This window comes from Zalophus californianus, chromosome 4 (assembly GCF_009762305.2).
Source record: "Zalophus californianus isolate mZalCal1 chromosome 4, mZalCal1.pri.v2, whole genome shotgun sequence".
Classification (NCBI taxonomy): Eukaryota; Metazoa; Chordata; class Mammalia; order Carnivora; family Otariidae; genus Zalophus; species Zalophus californianus.
Window position 1 is genome coordinate 10,959,517 of NC_045598.1, and position 18,718 is coordinate 10,978,234.

At 52.5% G+C, this 18,718-nt stretch overlaps 1 protein-coding gene across 2 annotated transcripts in view; it reads left to right on the forward strand.

The window, feature by feature from the left end:
- Positions 1–18,200, forward strand: part of KAZN (kazrin, periplakin interacting protein) — a 1,106,439-nt gene extending 1,088,239 nt beyond the window's left edge. For both annotated transcript variants that reach the window (XM_027598368.2, XM_027598372.2), the window contains 5 exons: positions 6,673–6,904; positions 8,628–8,729; positions 9,320–9,486; positions 12,921–13,035; positions 14,601–18,200. In XM_027598368.2, the coding sequence (XP_027454169.1) occupies positions 6,673–6,904; positions 8,628–8,729; positions 9,320–9,486; positions 12,921–13,035; positions 14,601–14,765 (781 nt within the window). In that variant the 3' untranslated portion in view covers positions 14,766–18,200. The remainder of the gene's footprint in view (positions 1–6,672; positions 6,905–8,627; positions 8,730–9,319; positions 9,487–12,920; positions 13,036–14,600) is intronic.
- The last annotated feature ends 518 nt before the right edge of the window (positions 18,201–18,718 follow it).

The following is an 18,718-nucleotide window of genomic DNA, read 5'->3' on the forward strand; positions in this document are numbered from 1 at the left end:
AGAAATGGACGTGAGGGGCTTTATTGCCACGTCTCCCCTCGAGGATTAGGGCCGGCTGGGAGGGGGCTGCGTTAGCAAGCACACCTGGGAATGGGCGGAGGCTCCTCCCTTCAGGTGTGTCCTGCTCTCATCGCACACACCTTCACCCCACAAACCCCCACCTCTGTCCTACCTCCTGCCTCCCTTCTGACCTTTTGTGAGCCGGATTTGTTGGTGGGGGGAGCTCATTCACCAAGCAGCGCCAGGGAAACCGGAGCACCCCCCCCCCCCCGCTTGGTCCTCAGCGTGCAGAGGGGAAGAAAGAACGAGCGTAGTAAATCTGACACTTTCTGTTTTGCATAATTATCTCCTTCACTGGTTTCCCTATCATTTTCGTGCAGTTAATTAATCAAACCTGGTGGTGTGTGCTATTATTTGCAGAAGCCGCTTTATGGATTAAAAAATGAGGGGGCTAAGCCTGGGAACTCAGGTTCGTTTGGAAGCAGAAAACCCAGGGCTTCTGTGTCCTGGAGAGGGGCCCTTGGCGTGAATCCTGGGTGGCAGCAAAGACATGTGAGATCAGATCAGAAACTCGGGTAGCAACCCAAAGCAAGCAAAGCAAGAACGTGCCAGCCTTGTCAGCAAGTCAGGACCCTGAGGGACGGGGTTGGGGGTCAAGGAGTGGGGAGAACAGTGGTGGGGGGAGGGGAGCGGCGGCATGAGCTTGCTTTCTCAGAGGGCTTCCCCTCCTTAGGGTCCCACAGGCACCTCACACTCATCACCTACTCCTAACCAGTGCCTCCCCTCTCCTGAATCCTCTGCCACCCAAGCTGGAGACCCTCCCTGCCCCCTGGTCCCACTCCGAACATGGTCAGCAAACGCTGACCATCGAACGGGGTGGGGCTGCCTGCTTCACCCCGCAAAAATGCAGGATCCCCGCCTAAGTTCGCCCAAAACATGACTGCCCCCGAGAACCTCTAGGAACCAAGATGCTGCAGCGCCTACAAGGGGATGTGAACGGATGTGAACGGAGTTTGAAAAATCCTGAGAGCTGAGGTCAGGACCGTCTCCATGGATCCTGGGTCTCACACGTTAGACACCCCCAGGCTTCCTGCAGGAGGGAGGGTCAGATTCCCTGTGGAAATCTGGCTGTCTCTAACTTGCCGTGGTCTTGCTCTCTCTGGCACTTGTAGCTTCTCCCGTTGTGAAGTGAAGGGGGTTAAATTAGAACAGCAGTTCTTGTAACTTTTGGAGACCACGGCCACTCTGAGAATCTAATAAACACTGTTGACACTTTCCCCAGAGGAGATATACAAAACATCACAACTTTGCATTCTGGGACCCTTTGACTCACTCTGGGAACTTTTAAGGGCCCATGAACTCTAGGGTAAGAACCCCAGTGAAGTCATCTTCAAGAACACGTCCTGTGTGGCTTTGGCAATGACATTGCCCTCTCTGGGCCTGGCTCCCCTTATCTCTAAAATACCGCAAAATCCACCAGCCCCATCACCAGTCGTTTTATGCACATGATTGATTTGATTTAACCGTCACAACATCAATGTGGGGTAGACATTCTTACCCCCATTTTAAAGACGGAGAAAGTGAGGCCCAGAGAAATCATGGGTGCAAAGTCACGCTACAAAATACCTAACTTCAAAGTCAGTCCCCTTTCCGTTATCCTGCAACACCTCAACGTTAAAAACATCGACAACCCCCGCTACTTGTATTTACGGAACACGGAATGCACCCCCACACTCCGTGCTAAGGGTTTCATGTTCTCTTATCCCGTTCAGCCCTCACAGCTTCTGTGAGGCAAGCATGATTAGCCCCATTTTGCAGATGAGGATGCTGGGGCACAGAGACACAAGGTCCCGGGGCTAGCTGTGATAGAGCCAGAATGGCCTCGTGTTTTCTGTGCTGAATCATGACCCAGATGATATCTAAATCCTGTGCCCAAACTCGGATTTCGGGGTCTAATCCAGCCCCAGTTTGGGACGGGGACAATGTCAACTTTTATAAAACATCTGAATTACTTTTAAAGTCATGCCGTCTTGTTCAACTTGGATGCTTACAATAGCTCAGACCAACAGCTGGGAAAGTGTTGCCAAGCCAAGGCCCCATGGGGACAACTTTAATGAAAAGAGAACCGTTTTGAAGGGCAGAAGAGCATTAATTGTCAGCATGCAGATGGATATTGCTGACTGTAAATGGCTTCCCTCAAGTAGGTTCAGCCGGTGCCCCTCCCCCACCCCATGCCACGTCTTGTTGCACCATTGATTTGCCGAACTCCCTCAGAGAGGAGGGCTTCTGGTCCCCATCAGTGACAGCCCCGGCCCCAGGGCATCTGATTGAAGGGAGGGCCGGGAGCTCCCACACCAGCCTGGGGCTAGACAGCCTCGACCAGTGGCTGATGGCCCCGGGAAGGGTGGCTCTGAAGTGAGGGCCTCAAGAGGGGCTGGGAGGGGGCCCACCTTGGACCTTTTCTTCTTAAAGGGAGTTTGTCTTGGGTCAGAAGTTTCCAATACAGGAGCTTCATCTTGGGCGGCCTCCTGGTGGACTGGAGTCAATGCCCCGCTAGCCCAGCCTTGATTTATCTTCAGTGCGTTTATAGAACAGAAGCTGGGGAGCCAGGTGGGGTCCTGCCCTCCAGGAGCTGGTGGTCTGGCCAGATGAGCAGCAGGGTTACGAGTGTAGGGATGGGGACTCCTGGGGGGGGGGGGTGGGCTCAGGGTGCAGAGAGGGGCTCTGACCCAGCACACGAGGGCCCTGGAAGGCTTTGGGGAGAGCGAAAGCCCAGCAGAGCCCAGTAGCAGTCAAGCAGGTGAGGAGGGAGGTGTGGGGTGGTCCACGGCCAGGAGACGAGGAGGGCCTGGCCTTGGGGACAGACCCCAGCGGTCCTGGGTGGCTGAGGGGCAGGAGGAGACCGCATGAAGCTGGGAGCCCCCCTTCCTTTCCTTGGCCCCTCTTCCGGAAAAGCATCTGCTGTGTGTTGAGCGCGAGGCCGGCTCTTCAGCAAAGAACATAGTCTCTGGGCTCAGATCAATTCATTTTTGAAAGTTCCATGTGTGACTGACTAGTGCTTTGAAGGAAATACTTACAGGCAGAGCAGCAGGCTAGGGGGCAACTTTATTTATTTTTAAGATTTTATTTATTTATTTGACAGAGACACAGCGAGAGAGGGAACAGAAGCAGGGGGAGTGGGAGAGGGAGAAGCAGGCTTCCCGCGGAGCAGGGAGCCCGATGCGGGGCTCGATCCCAGGACCCTGGGACCATGACCTGAGCCGAAGGCAGACGCTTAACCAATTGAGCCACCCAGGCATCCCTGTTTTCATACGTTTTTTATTTGTATGTATTATACGCTCCATAATACATTATTATATTTGTCTTTTAAACTGCCCATTATCTTTTAAGGAGATTAGCAGATGAGAAAAATATTTAGTCAGATAGTTACCATTTCTAATCATCTTTATTCTTTAAAAAAAATTCTGATTGTGGTAAAGTATACATATTTATCATCTTAACTAGTTTTTTTGTTTGTTTTTGTTTTGAGAGAGAAAGGGTGGAGAAAGGGAAGGAGAGAGAGAGAACCTTAAGCAGGCTCCACGCCCAGTGTGGAGCCTGACACGGGGCTGGATCTCACAACCCTGAGATCATGACCTGAGCTAAAAGCTAGACTTGGACACTTAACCAACTGAGCCACCCAGGTGACCCCCCATCTTAACCGGTTTTAAGTGTACAATTCAATGGTATAAAGTAACATCCACTTTGTTAATGTGGCCATCACCACCATCCACATCCAGGACTCTCTTCATCTTGTAAAACTGAAACCCTATGCTCACGATAACATAATAAAGACTAACTGCCTGTTCTCCCCTCCGTGCCCCCTCCCCAATAATGGCAACCACCCTCTACTTTCTGCCTTTATGGTTTTAACTACTCTCAGTACCTCATTTAAGTGGAATCACACAGTATTTGTCTTTTGGGGCCTGGCTTATGTCACTTAGCATCATGTCCTTAAGATTCATCCATGTTGTAGCATGTGTCAGAATGTCCTTCCTTTTTAAAGCTGGGGTGGGGCATCTTTTCATCTGTTTATTGGCCACCCATATGTCTTCTTTGGAGAAATGTCTATTCAAATCTGCCCATTTCTGAATCCAGTGGTTGTTTTTTTATCGTGACTTCTGGAAGTTCTCCTCTTTATTCTTTCATGTGGGCCAAGTTTCCATATGGTCATTATTTTCTTGCTTCTTGAAAAAAGCCCTTCAACATTGCCTGCAGTTTATTCCTCTGATGATGAATTCTCTCAATTTTGTTTGTTTAAAAAAAGTCTTTCCTCCCTCGTTTTTAGAATAAACTTAAATTTTTTAGAGCAGTTTTAGTTTCACAGCAAAATTGAAAGGAGGGTATAGAGAGTTCCCACATCCCCCCTGCCCCCACTCCTGCACAGCCTCCCCATCATCCACATCTCCCACCGGATGGAGCATTTGTTACAGGTGAGGAACCCGCATCGATGCATCCCAATCACTCGAAGTCCATAGTTTATATGAGGGTTCACTCTTCGTGTTGTACATTCTGTGGGTTCGGACAAACATGTGATGACATGCATCCCTCATGACAGTATCATGCTGAATAATTTCACTGCCCTAAGAAATCCCCTATTCTCCGCCTGTTCATCCCTCCCTCTCCTTAACCGCTGGTAACTACTGATCTTTTGACTGTCTCCATAGTTTTGCCTTTTCCAGAATGTCATGTAACCGGAATTGTACAGTATTATGATTGGCTTCTTTCACTTAGTAAGGTGCATTTAAGTTTCCTCCACTGGAAGGTTTTAAGCAGAGGATGTACATGATCTGATTGAGGTTTTTAAAAGACCATCTGGCTACTGTGGGGAAAGTGGATGAGAAAGGGTGGGGCAGGCAGGGGGGTGCGTGGGGGAAGTAAGGAGGCAATTGCCGAAATCTATGCCAGAGGTGGTAGTAGCTTGAACCCAGAAAAGAAGAAAAAGGGACAGACACACGGACCAGAGTGACTGATAGACCTGGTGGGGGAGGGGAGACTGAGGGCAAATGAGGACCGGAGCCGGTGGATGGTGGGGGGTGGGGAAGAGCTGGGAGAGGGGACAGGGCATTTCATTTGGAGCCCATTAAATGTGAGATGCGTGACTGGCAGGAGATGCCCAAGGGGGCAGTTAGTAAGCAGCTGGGTCTCAAAAGAGAGAAGGGAGAGATGAGAATTTGGGAGTCCTCATTTACATTACATTTGTAATCCAGAGCCCTGGAAGTGGGTGCCACCAGGGAACAGAGAGCGTGGGGAAGAAGAAAGAAAAGAAGGGGCCGTGAGGGAAGATGTGCCCATCATATGGCAGTATCTGTCCCGAGCACGGCGGTCAGTAGCTGTTCAGTGTATATCGGTGGAATGAAGGAAGGACAGCGAGGAGCCATATAGGAGCACCAGCAGGAGGGTGGTGCAGTCAGCCCTGGCCACTCTCCTGGAAGAGGGACTGGGGAGGGCTCAGAGGCAGGGAGACCAGTCGGAGGGCAGAGTCCAGGGAGACACAGAGTCCAGGGAGACACAAAGTCCCGGAGTGAGCAGTGGAGAGTGGAAAGGAGGAAGGTGAGTCCGGTGGAGCTGAAAATCCCACCCAGGCCTCCAGCTTGAGTGGCTGGTGGGCAGCCCTTAGAGATGGGTGCACAGGGAGGGGCTAGGAAGTAGGTAAAGGGTATACTATCTGGGGGCAAGGGAAGAATGCTGGTCCCGATCCCAGACCTGGGGAGGAGGGTGGTGTCACTCTGTAAGCCCATATTTCCCTACCACATCCTGATCCCTTTGTGGGGTCCCCCTACCTGGCAGCCCCACCGGTCATTTCTCAAGTCCCTCCACAGGTGGGCTACGCTGTTCTCATTCCTTCTGTGCGACTGCCACCGTGTGGCGATCAGGGGAATGACAGCCGAGGGGACCTCTTGCCAGGAGCATCCACCTCTTTATGCATTTGAGAAATATTCCTTGCGCACCTACTCTGTGTGCAGCACTGAGATAGGTGTGGGATGCAGACAAATCTGAGATATAGCGGTGAGGAGAAAGGGCTTGGAATAGGCAAAACGGGGGTTTTAATTCTGATTCCGAGACATGCCACAGTGTGACTCTGGGCAAAGTCTGAGCTTCTTGGTTTGTAGAGCGAGGAGAAACGGCCCAGGCCACGGCATCGCGGGCTTCAGGGATTCTGTAGAGGAACATGCCCAGGGGACCACACCCAGGGGCAGGCTGAGGATGCTGAGGGCTCCCGGAGCTGCCGCCTCCCTCTGCACACGTCCCTGCGGTTCTGCTACCGTCTCTTTCCACTCCGTGTGTCTGAATGTGCTTTCTTCGCTTTTCCTGTTCCTTTTGTCTGCCTCTCTCTTAATCCCTCTCTGTTCTTTGGAGCTCACTCCTTGTTTGTCTGTCTCGGTCTTTCTCCTTCCACTCTGCATCCACCTCTCTCCCCATCTCTGCTTTGTCTCTCTTTTCCTCTCTGTCTCTCCACTGCATCCCTTTTCCTGTCCATCTCTGTGATGTCTTGGTCCCCCACCCTACTCCGCCCTGTTCTTTTCCCTCTGTCTTCATCTCTGCCCAACTCTGCCCCATTTCTACCCGTCTCTCTGTTTCTGCCACCTGTCCCCACCCATCCGTCTCTCTGGCCATGTCTGTCCTCACCAGCCTGTCCAAAGCCGCTGACCTGGACCATCACTGGGTGGCCAAGGCCTGGCTGAATGACATCGGGCTGTCCCAGTACTCTCAGGCCTTCCAAAACCACCTGGTTGACGGGCGAATGCTGCACTCCCTGATGAAGCGGGACCTGGAGAAGCACCTGAATGTGTCCAAGAAGTTCCACCAGGTCAGCATCCTGCTGGGGATCGAGCTGCTGTACCAAGTGAACTTCAGCAGGGAGGTGAGGACCAGGGCAGGAGATGGAGGCATCTTCCACAGCCCTTCTTTCCCCACTGGCACCCATTGTCTGTCTATCCAACTATCTGCCCATCCATGCATCTAACCACACACGCATCCATCTACCTGGCCATCCATCCACCTGGCCATCCACACACCCATCCACACACACATCCATCCACCTGGTCATCCATGCATCCATCCACACATGCATCCATCCCTCCCCCTGTCCCTCCCTTCTTCCAATAGCTGCTTACTGGGCATGGGTCAGGCCCTGTGTCCAATTCAGGGGAAGTGGGGAACCCTCATCTTCCAAGAGTTCACTGCTCATCAGGGAGAACCACAAAGAAGCTGGCGCCACCATACCATGGAAAGTTGGCCCAATGAGGAAGGTCCAGGATTTTATGAAAACCCAAAGGCGTAGCTTCCAGAGGGATCAGGGAGGGCTTCCCCGAGGTAGTGACAGCTGTACTGAGAACTGAGAGAGGAATTCCAGGCATCAGTCAGCAGGAGGTGTGAGTGAAAAGCAACCTAACAGAGGGAACAGCACGAGCAAAGGCCCAGAGGACAGAATGTGTGGTCCCGGCATTGAATCTGAGGTAGGGGAGTGAATGGGGAGGCAAGCTAGGTGACCAGGGACCGGGGGTGGGGGGGAGAGTCAGAGTTTGGACTCTGAGTGCCCCCTGATTCTGAGCCCTGCCATGTCAGACAGCATGGGGGGCATCTGCTTCAGCTCCCCCAGGACCCGAAGTTTCCCAAGGGCCCTACAGGGCGGCGGCAGTCCAGACGGCTTACTTTTCCTAGAGTGAAGTCAGAGCACAAGCCGCTCACAGTCAGGAGAGGCCCAGAGGAGGGAGCTGTCCAGTTCTTCAGCCCTTCTCACACACCCACTGCAGGACCCTGGGCACCGGAAACCCCAGTCTGGTGAACCCCAGAGACGTGCAGGAAGATCGTGACAGTGAAGTGTGAATGGGCATGGTCAGGGCATGTTGGAGGAATCCATAGGCCAGGGGGTCCCTGTGTCTACCACCAGCCCGGAGCCCTTTGTCTGGGAGCCAGTCCCCCCAAGGAAGGCTGGTGAAAAGGGAACAGGCTGATCCCTCTACAGGTTGCCACGAGTGATGTTTTTTTTTTGTTGGTTTTTTTTTTTTTTAAGATTTTATTTATTTATCTGACAGAGAGAGACAGAGCGAGAGAGGGAACACAAGCAGGGGGAGTGGGAGAGGGAGAAGCAGGCTCCCCACGGAGCAGGAAGCCTGACGTGGGGCTCGATCCCAGGACCCTGGGATCATGACCTGAGCCGAAGGCAGATGCTCAACCGGCTGAGCCACCCAGGCGCCCCATCCATGAGTGATGTTTTATAGGTGACACTCGTTGCCCTCAGGGGCTGGGTGGACCCACAGAAGACAGCCCCTCATGGAAGAGCCGCATTGTTGGGCCCCTACTCCATGTCAGGAAAGTGGGGGTCCGGGATATACAAACTAGGCAGCTGCTGGGGGTCTCACCCAGCCCTCCACCCCCAGAAGCAGGCTTCTCCCCATTTCCCAGAATGAAAGGCCAAGCCCCAGATGGACAGGGCCAGAGAACCCGGGGCTCACCAGCCAGAACTCCTCCTTGTACCAGCATGCCGGGGTCCCCCCAACACCATGGATGCTCGCTCCTTGGGACCTCTGCGTGCTCCCCCACCCCCAGCTGACCCACTGTCTCCCCCCCCGCCCCTCCACAAGGCCCTCCAGGAGCGCCGCGCCCGCTGCGAGACACAGAACATAGACCCCGTGGTCTGGACCAACCAGCGGGTGCTCAAGTGGGTGCGGGACATTGACCTGAAGGTGAGGGGCTGGTAGGCGGGGGGTGGGCTGGGGGTGACTCACAGGCATCTGCAAATCCCATGCACGTTTGTGTGTCCATTTTGCATGAGTCAGCGTCGTTGCCCAAGCTGGCGAGAAAGCCTGCCTCCTGTTTCTCAGGAAGACGGAGCACCCACCCCACCCTTACAACAGGACCCCCATTCATGATGACTTTCTCCTAGCAGGGGTGGAGAGGCTGGGCTGTCCTCTGAAGCAAGGCTGGTGTTGAATCCAGGCTCATCTCATTGGACAAGTTTTTATGGGCTGCCTGCCAAGATCTGGGAATACGTCAGTGACAAAATAGTCTTGGTCACTGTCCTCATGGCCCTAAAAGAGTGGGGGGATCCCCCTGAGGCTTACACTAACTGGTCTCCAGGGGAACAAGCCCTTGCTGTTGGGGGCGTGTCCCCACTTGGAGCTGAGGGCACCTCAAGCCAGCAGGGCAACTCCTCAGGACACCTCAGGACAACAGGGTGGCCCTTGCAGCCTAACAGGGCAGGACACCAGGGCAGACCTGTCAAGTAACAGGGCAGCCCCCACCACAGGCTAACCAGCCTGTGCCTTGCCTTCAGGAGTACGCGGACAACCTGACCAACAGTGGCATCCATGGTGCTGTGTTGGTGCTGGAACCCACGTTCAACGCCGAGGCCATGGCTACTGCCCTGGGCATCCCCAGCGGGAAGCACATTCTCCGGAGACACCTGGCAGAGGAGATGAGTGCCATCTTCCACCCAGCCAAGTGAGTGTGGGCTGCTGGCTGCAGCTCTGGGGCTTCAGAAGCGGGTGATCCTGACGTCCCCCCCTGGCCCCCTCGCTTCCTGGATCCCACTTCTTCCTTACAACACAGTGGCCTCCTTTTATAGATCAGGAAACAGAGGCTCCAAGAAGCAAAGTGCTTTAGCCTGAAGGTCATAGTTGAAAAAGAGGTGGCCAGTCCAGGCAGGAAATGCTGTGGAGACAGAGGTTTGGAGGCAGGGATGAGCATACTAATGGTGCTCATGGTCCAGGTGAGCAGGCCATGTCAGCCTACCCACCCCAGGCTCCTCGTCTGAAAAGTAACCAGAGAAAAAGCACCTGGACAGACAAATTAGGCCCCCTCTCTGGGGACTCTCTCCTTAAAATATTTGCAGTTCAGTTAAAGTCACCATTTATTAGACACTTGTTGTGGGCACTAATTTCATCCTCATGACAATACCAAGACATCAGTGTCATTATCCCTCCTTTATAGATGGAAATACTTGTTCGAAGGGGCCAAGGTACTTGCCTAAGGTCACACACCTAGTAAGGAGCAGAGCCTAGATTTGTCCTTTGCTCTATTAATATGGCATATTACATTGATTTTCATACGTTGGACCAACCTTGCATTCCTAGGATAAATCCCACTTTGTCCTTTTTATATGTTGCTGGACTAGGTTTGCTAGCATTTTGATGAAGATTTTTTGCATCTATATTTATAAAGGATGTTTGTAGGGGCTTTTTCTTGTGATATTTTTGTGTGGTTTTGGTATCAGAGTAATACTGGCCTCATAGGATGCGTTAGGAAGTATTCTCTCCTCTTCTGTGTTTTTGTTTTTTGTTTTTTTTTTTTTTGGAAGTTTGTGAAGGATTGGTGTTCATTATTCCTTAAACACTTGGTAGAATTTGGTAGAATTCACTGGTGAAACCACATGATCCTGGGCTTTTCTTTGTGGAAAGGTTTTGGTTTTTTGTTTTGCGGTGGGGGCGGTGGTTTTTTTCCTACTTCAATTTTATTTGTTATAGATCTATTCAGATTTTCTATTTCTTCTTGAATCAGTTTGAATAGTTTATATCTTTCTAGATATTTGTCTGTTTCATCTTGGTTAACTAAGTTGTTGGCATACCGTTAGTTGATTTTATAATCATTTCTCTATAATCTCACCTCTTTCTGTAGAGTTGGTAGTACTGTCTCCTCTCTCATTCCTGGTTTCAATAATTTGAGTCACTCTGTAATTCTTTATCAGTCTAGCTAAAGCTTTGTCCATTTTGTTGACAGAGCTCAGATTTGAATCTGAGGCTCTCTGAGTCCCCCAAACCACATGAAGCCTCAGAAAGCATCTGGGCCACACCCCATGTTATACAGAAACTGAGGCTTGGGGGCTGGGGATTGTACATCTGTGGCAACAATCCAGAAGTCTTGAACTGCCTTTCCCCATTGGCAGGCTAATACCCAAGTGATTCTCAAAGTGAGGTCCACAGAGCCCTGCAGCAAAATCATTGGTGCTCTTGTAACACGCAGATCCCCTGGCCCAAATTCAGATCCACAGGACCAGTATTTACTGGGAGAGCCCAGGAATCTACATTTTTGGCATTTTGAGGTAGTTCTATGGAGACCAGAGTTTGACAAGAATACTGTTCCTTGAGCCATGACTCAACAGGTGCAGGAAAGAGGCTTTTCTCCTAAGAATTATCCACCTTCCCTGACCTCCCTTCTGGAGCCATGTGACCTGTAATGGCCTTAACATATTCTGAGCCCTAGATAGGCAGCACTAGCTAAACATTAGCAGGCATTCATGTATCTGATTAAACCCTTGACCACCCCAGAGGTCACAGGTGCATTAAGGACTCTCTAGGATTCATGGGTGAGTACTGGGGATGTTTCTCGAAATTTCTTATGCAAAATAATGCATAAAGCAATTGGGAGAGGAACCCAGGCATGGTGAGGCACCCAACAACGCAACTATTATCAATTATGTTTCCAAACCCACTACCAGCACCTCCGTGGCTGCCTCTCTTTCTTCCTCCACAGGGAGATGGCTGGAATGTGGGTTCAAATCCTGACTGTGCTGCTTTCTACCATATTAGGCACAAGCAGGTGATTTCAGCCCTCTCAACCTCAGTTTCTCATCTGTAATATGGGAATATGAGTCTTCCCTCCCCGGCAGCTTTGTTAACAGGATTCAGGGAGGCAAACTGTATGCAGTGCACCGGACACAGACCCCCCCGCCAACAACTGATAGTTCATGCCCCCCAACTTCACACAAGCCCTGGAGTATCTCCATGACGCGCTTTCTTCTGGATTGGTTACATGGGGCCCCTCTTCCTGTCAATGTGTTCCATCTTTCTCCTTAGCATTTCAGTGGGGAAGAGCAATTCCTCTATGAACTCCGAAAGACTTTACTGTCAAGCACACAGAGTGAGAGGCCTTGTCATGTCTCCCACCTCAGTGGCTGGCAGGCTTCCCAAGCTGCAGAGTCAGGGGAGGGGATTCTCCTGGGGTGGGGGGCACACTGAGATTTTCAGGCACCCATGACAAGGTGATGTGTTATGACATTCTGTCCACCCAACCCCTAGCAGTCTTTGAAATGTGAGCATAGAGACCAGGCACTGGGGCGGTTCAGGGGTGGTCCCATGTAAAAAGGAGCCACAGCAGGGCCTTTGGGGGCTCAATTCTGGCTCCTCCATCATCATCATCTCTGTGATTTTAGGCAAGAAATTTGCCCCCTCTGAGCCTCAGTTCCCTCAACTTGAAATGGAGATAATCACTCCTTCTCAGGGTTTCTGGAAGGGTTCAAGGACCTCAACTCCGTCCTTACAGCAAGAAAGCAGGCTATGACGACATGTAAACTGATGGGCGTGCCTGGGTTCCAATAAAACTTTATTTGCTAAACCAGTCGGCTGGCCGGCTCCAGCCTGCAGGCTGCAATTTGCCAAATCCTAGTCTAAGAGAAGCCTTCGATGCTTTAACACAAGGAAGGAAGTAATGGGGTCACTTCAGGCAATAAGTCAATGGTGGGGGTGGGGGACACAGATTTAAATGCAGAGTGGGGGAAATTTTCCTGATGCTTCTCAAGTCATGCCAGGGAGCTCAAATGCGGGGATTCTCCCATCCAGTCTTCCTTTCCTGGTAAGGTTTGCATCACGATGGAGGGGGAAGAGCATGACCTTGGAGTCTCACAGACTTGGATTCAGATCTTGGCTCTGCTGCTTGCAGCTGGGTAATCCTGGGCAAATCGCTTAACCTCTCTGAGCTGCCCCCCCCTTTGCCCCAGCTGTCATGCAGGGATGTTGGGAGGATTGCTCTCATAAAGTGCTTAGCACGGGGGCGTTACACAGGAGGTCCGCAGTAAATCACAGCAGTTTTGTGGTTGTCACCCGTGTGAGTGTGCACGTCTCTGGGGGGCAGTAGCTGACTCAGTATGGATCTCTCCCCAGCTCCTCAGGCATCCGGGAGGCTGAGCGTTTCGGAACACCCCCAGGGAGGGCCTCCAGCATCACCCGGGCGGGGAAGGAGGAGAACAGCGGTGGTATCAAGTACAAGGCTGGCCGGGTAAGTCACTGGATGCCTTCACCTGTGAGTCCTGCAGCCCAGGGCAGGTCTTGTTGTCATCTGGGCCCAGGGTGGCCCCTCCCAGCTCCTCTCCTGGCCTGTGGAGGAGGACCGATGGGCCAGGTCACAGATGCAGCCAGGAGGGAGGAAGCAGCCTCCGGTTGACCTGCACGATGCTTAAGCCCCCACCCCCACCCCCCAGTCTTAGAGTAGCATCTCAAAGTGCAGGTCTCACCTGCCCACATCAGAATCACCTGGCCAGTTGCTTAACAGGCAGATTCTGGGACCTACCTGGGTCTCGAAGCCGAGGGCCTCAGGGGTGAGGGGGAACCCTACATGCAAGCCAGCGTGCCTAGGCTCTGAGGACCACTGACTTAGCTTTTGAACTTTGGTGACCTAACCAATAGAGGCAGATTAGCCTCCGGTCTATGAAAGTGCATGCAATTTGCTTCTGTTCACACAGACTCAGACTGACCCAGATTCCTAAATGGAAGTGTGCAGGCACAGATGGGAGAAGTGGATAATCCAAAAATTCTTCCGTTCATTCAGCAAACATGTTTCGGATACTGATTGGGTTTGAGGCACCATCCTGAGCATGAATGGGAATAAGCATGAATAAATTCCCACCCTTACTCTGACGGTGCACTCAGTCTAGAACATGCGGTCTCGAATGGGGTGAAAATTGGTTCTTGGGGGAGGGGCAAACCTGTCATGAACAGAAGCACGGTGTATCTGTGGTGTGAAAATTTCATGGTGGGGGTTTCATTAGGGGGAAATATCTTAAAAGGCTCCTTTTTAAGGTGGCAACATTGAACAAAAGGTTGAGGAACACTTGTCTGGAAACAAAGGCAATCGAAGAAATAAAGCGGTACAAAGCGCTATCAGGATTATTCTCATGGAGAGATGTTCAAAATAAGAGATAAATCCTTACTGAGAGCCTAGTGCATATGACCACAATAGCTGCCCTATGCAAGCACCTCACTGTGTGCTTTACAGATCTGATTGCTACTCTTTACAACTCCTCTGGGAGAAAGGAATTGCTGTTCTCACTTGGAACCTGAGAAAATGGAGTCTCAGAGAGGGCAGGTGACTGGTCCAGGGTCACACAGCTGGGAAGTGGCAGAGCACGGATCCAAACCCTGGTTTGCGAGTCTCCACAACACCTGCTCTTTCTGCCACACCAGGAGGTGCTAGAATATTTCTTCCTGACCTGGGAACACAGTCAGACTTCACGCCCGTGCTCAAACATTCTCAACTCTCCTCCCGCTAAGGAGGGAGATGTGAGACTTTTGAGGACCATCAGAAAGACTATGTTTTTCCTCCCCCTTAGCAACCAACCAGTTCCTTCAGTTGGGAACACGAAGCTCTCTGCTAAGGTTAGCTCACAAAATCCCCTCAGTGCTCTGGGCAGCAGAGTATGATTACTAATAGGGGCACAGAGAGGTTAGACAAGATGCTTAAGGTCACACAGCAATTAGAACGGGGGACCCCACATTCCCCAGATCCCAAACACTCAATTCCTCTTCTCTTCTCCCTACCCTTCCATCTCGTTTCTCTCTTCTCAGCTGCCCCTGGGGAAGATAGGAAGGGGCTTCAGCAGCAAAGACCCCGATTTTCATGACGACTATGGCTCCCTTCAAAATGAAGACTGTGGAGACGATGATCCCCAGGGCAGGCCAGAGCAGTGCCGTCCAGAAGGCTACAATGGCCTCGAGGTCACCAATGTGTAAGGAGTGGACGCCCCACCAGACCCAGCACGGACACACCCGCCGAGGATGAGTAGCCAGATGCTACCACCACTGTACATAGAGACCCCGCGGGCCGAGGATGCTCCCCTGCCCCCGGGCAAAACCCCAGCAGACTACTGCAGTTTCAGATGGGGGCTCCAGGGAACAAGGAGGCACGAGCCTGCCTGACTCGAGCTGGTTGTGCACCTTCCTGCTCAGTGGAAGGACCTGTCAGCCCAGCCTCTCTGTCACCTGGGCTCCCCCTCAGAGTGACTGTCAGCCACTGAGCAGTCCAGGCGGTCCCTGGAGCCTTGAACTGAGCTGCCAAGGTGGGAGGAGGCCGGCGGTTCCCCCAAACACCGTCCCAGAAGGAGCAGGCGGGACTCCAACCAGACACATGGTGCTGGGAGCCAGCAAAGCCTGAGGCTGACCAGTGGGCCCTTCTGGCCAGCCCGGTGGAGCTCTTGGCTCCGGCACCCATGCTCCCCATGACTGAGAACTCCGGTTCTGACTTGGGTCACTGAATCTCTCTTGGGAGAATGCACAATGGGACGGTCATTCCCTGCTACCCTAAAAGCTGTGTGTCGCATGGGGCTGGACATTTAGAAAAGCTATTTGCCTTCTCCTCCCATGAGTGGCTGCACTGGGCCGAGGCAGGTGGATGATCCAGGCAGGGGCGGGGCTTAGCAGTGACATTTCCAGGAAATGCAGATTTCCTGTCGTCAGGATAAAGGATATCCTGAGGATAGGAGCGGGGATGATGGACTTAAGTCAGCGACAACCAAGAGTGACAGTGGGTTTGGGACTGGAAGCAGGGAAATACTTGTCATTGTTGACCCAACAGACGTTTGTTGTGATGTCTCGGTCACCTGAAACAGGTGTTGATGTGCCCTCATTGAGGTGAATCTTGCAGAGCAAAGTCATCAAGGTGGTGGAGAGAACCCCCCAGCCCTTTTCCTGACTCTGCCACTGTTCTGCTATGTGGTTTCTTCCCAGTGGCCTCACCTCTCTGTGCCTCAACGTCTTCATCTACAAAACTCCTGGTTCCCTCCCAGGGACGCTGTGAGAATTAACACTTGCTAACGTCTATAACACACTTCGTAACCTCTCAGGAGACAGGTGGGAAGGTATGGGGACAGAAGGAAGCATCCGATTTCCCATTTACAACACAGAACTGACATTGAAATAGTCCTCTGCAGCTGTGTTCTGGTTGGGGCCACGTGCAAAAGGAGGACAAGGAATGCCTAACGTTCAGACTCTCTAGAGCCCCCAGTAAGGCTTGACCAAAGAGAGAGAGAAAAAAGTCCACGTACACCGTCCTGGAAAATTGTTCCAGTCGATGTGTTCAGGATTGAGTCTGTTGACCTCGGTGCTGAGTGATGATTTGGGCGGGATGAAATGCATTGGGGTTCTACGGACACTTGGATTATCAGAGAGAATCTTTTGTTGGGACCACAACATTGAAGCCATTCGCCCAAGAGTCAGTGAGAGGTCTGAATTTCCAAGACTTGAACAGGTTTAAGTGTCAGCCTCCGAGAACCGTCAAAGCACATGTTCTTCAACCCAATGAACTGTTTCCCCTCATAGGAAAAGCCTAAACTGAGGCCTGATGAACTTGAGAAGGATTCCTCCCCGACGCTGAAGACCATGGTTTTCTTTCTGACCTTAGGATAAGCACAGATTTTCTTGCCCCTGGAAACCAAGCGCCTGGATGGTGGACAGGTGGATGGCCCCCTTTCGTCTGACTATTTAGCCTCCTAGGGTCACATCTCCAATTCCAGGGCCTGAGGGAGAAGCTCTGGTATCTAACATGACTTTGCTGAGGTTCCAAACCCCAGGATCTTAATGACATGCAGCCACACATGGGGCCTGAAGAGGCAGAGCCCACAGCCTGGAGGAGGGCTCCCCTCTAACCTGATGCCACAGGTCCCTCCCAAGCCAGCATCCAGGCTGGGTGACCTGGGACCCCAGGATCTGCCTCTTGGGAAGCAGCAAACCAGGCGGGAAATTATTCCCACAGGGTGAGGAAGGATGGCACAAGGGGGGGCCACATGCAGCTCTGATTATTTAAAGCCAACATTTGTCAGAAATGAAGCTGGCACTTCCCCCCTCATTCATTCCCACTGGGGATAAGATGGGCAAGTGGACAATTTGGGGGGTTACTGACAGGGATGGCATTGCCCCCCAAATTCGCAGCATTAGGCCAGCAGGCCTGGGGCAATGTGGACAATGTCGAAAGCACCTTTCAGTCCAAATGATACCCTAAGGCACATTCTCTCCCACCCGATGCTCCTACCCTTGGCAGCCCCCTGAGTGTTTGGAACTGGCTTTTCAACATGAGGATAGGTTGGTTGATATATTAACAACCTCCACATAAGAGTCAGATCAGGTGAGCTTTGTCTGCTGAAAAAGATCCCAGATGTCAGCCCTGCTTCAAGGGTGGGCAAGAAGAGCAGGGGTGCAGAGGAACTTAGCGGAGAGATTCTGGTAGCGAGCTGACCAAGGCCGGCGGAGTGGCAGCCTACAGAACAGTGACCTGCCATGTCCTGTCCAAAGGGCCCGAGTTGTAGTCTTGGGCCTTAAAGGGTGATAGGACTTCCAGACCTGGGAAAGCATGAACGTGCTTCCTTGGAGAGGTGTCCTCTGCGCCCGTGGGTGCTAGCCCCTTAAGACGAGGTAGTTGGTGCCAGAGGTTGGAGAGAACCCCAGTAGGCAGAGACACCCCGTATTTCTCCAAGAAGCTGGGGGCCAGAGCCCTCAGAAGGCACCTGCCCAGCAGACTCTCGGCTTTCTGACCCCAGACCCCTCTGAAAGGCCCCTTTGTCATTAGCGGCGGCGCAAAGCTTCTCTCCTAGAAATCTGTCTGTCTGTCACCAGGGCCCCAGGCTATAGGAGGCAGGAAGAAGCCACATGAAAACCTGGAGCAGATGCGGGAGAAGGGAAGGGGCCTCCGCACAACCCAGCCGGCATGGCAGGGGGGCGGGGGGGGGCCTCAGAACAGTGACCCCACATCTTGAGGTCATCGAGCAGGGCTGCATGTGGCAGAACGGGAAGATCTGGCAGGACGAGACTTCGGTGTCCGCTGTGGGGGCACCTGGAGCCCTCTGTTCCTCCAAGCCTAGCCCGCCCCACTTCCCGTCAAAACCCGTCCGTGCGGGCACCATCTCCTCCAGGCTCTGGCGGGCTCCCGGCAGTGGCCCGGCGAGGAACAGAAAGCCTGGGGACACAGCAACTTCCGAAGCCAGCATTATTACCAACAGCTGCCTGGCAAGAAGAATCTCCCAACACAGAGACAGCTTGTGGTTACAAAGGGAACAAGGTTATCCAGGAGCAGAGGTGATGTCCCTGGCCTTTCGGTTGCTAGTCACAGCCCCGTGTCTTCCCTGGAGTAAATTTTAACACTGTAACAATAAATACTACTGCACAGCGCTCTACTGATCAGGTAGCCTGTTCCTCTTATTTAATCTTGCCAACAGCCGCTTTGAGAGAGATTACTGACCCATTTCCTAGATGGGGAAACTGAGGTTGGGGAGGTGGAGGAGCTTACTCAGCTCCATATAGCTAAGAATTCCCAAGGCAGGGACTCAGACTCAGTCATCTGCCTCCCAACCCCAGGCTCATCCGACCCCGCTGTGAGCTTCCTAAGCCCCTGCCATGTCGATGATCCCACCCCCACCCCCACCCCCACCTCCCAGTGTAGGATCTACCTCACCAGGTGGCATCACTCAAAGTGGAGCTCAGATGCGCCCTGTCCTGCTGGAAAAGTCTGGGGCCTGCCCTCCCGATCCGGGGACCCCGATGCTGGGAGGGAAGCATCTGACAAGTGACCCCTCCCTTAGCATCAGTTGCTTGCCCGTGTCACTCCTCTCGGGGTACTCATTTTCAGACGGCCAGAACAGATCTCCAGTGATTGTGTCAGGCTGCCGTGATGAAACATCACGGACTGGGGGCTTACA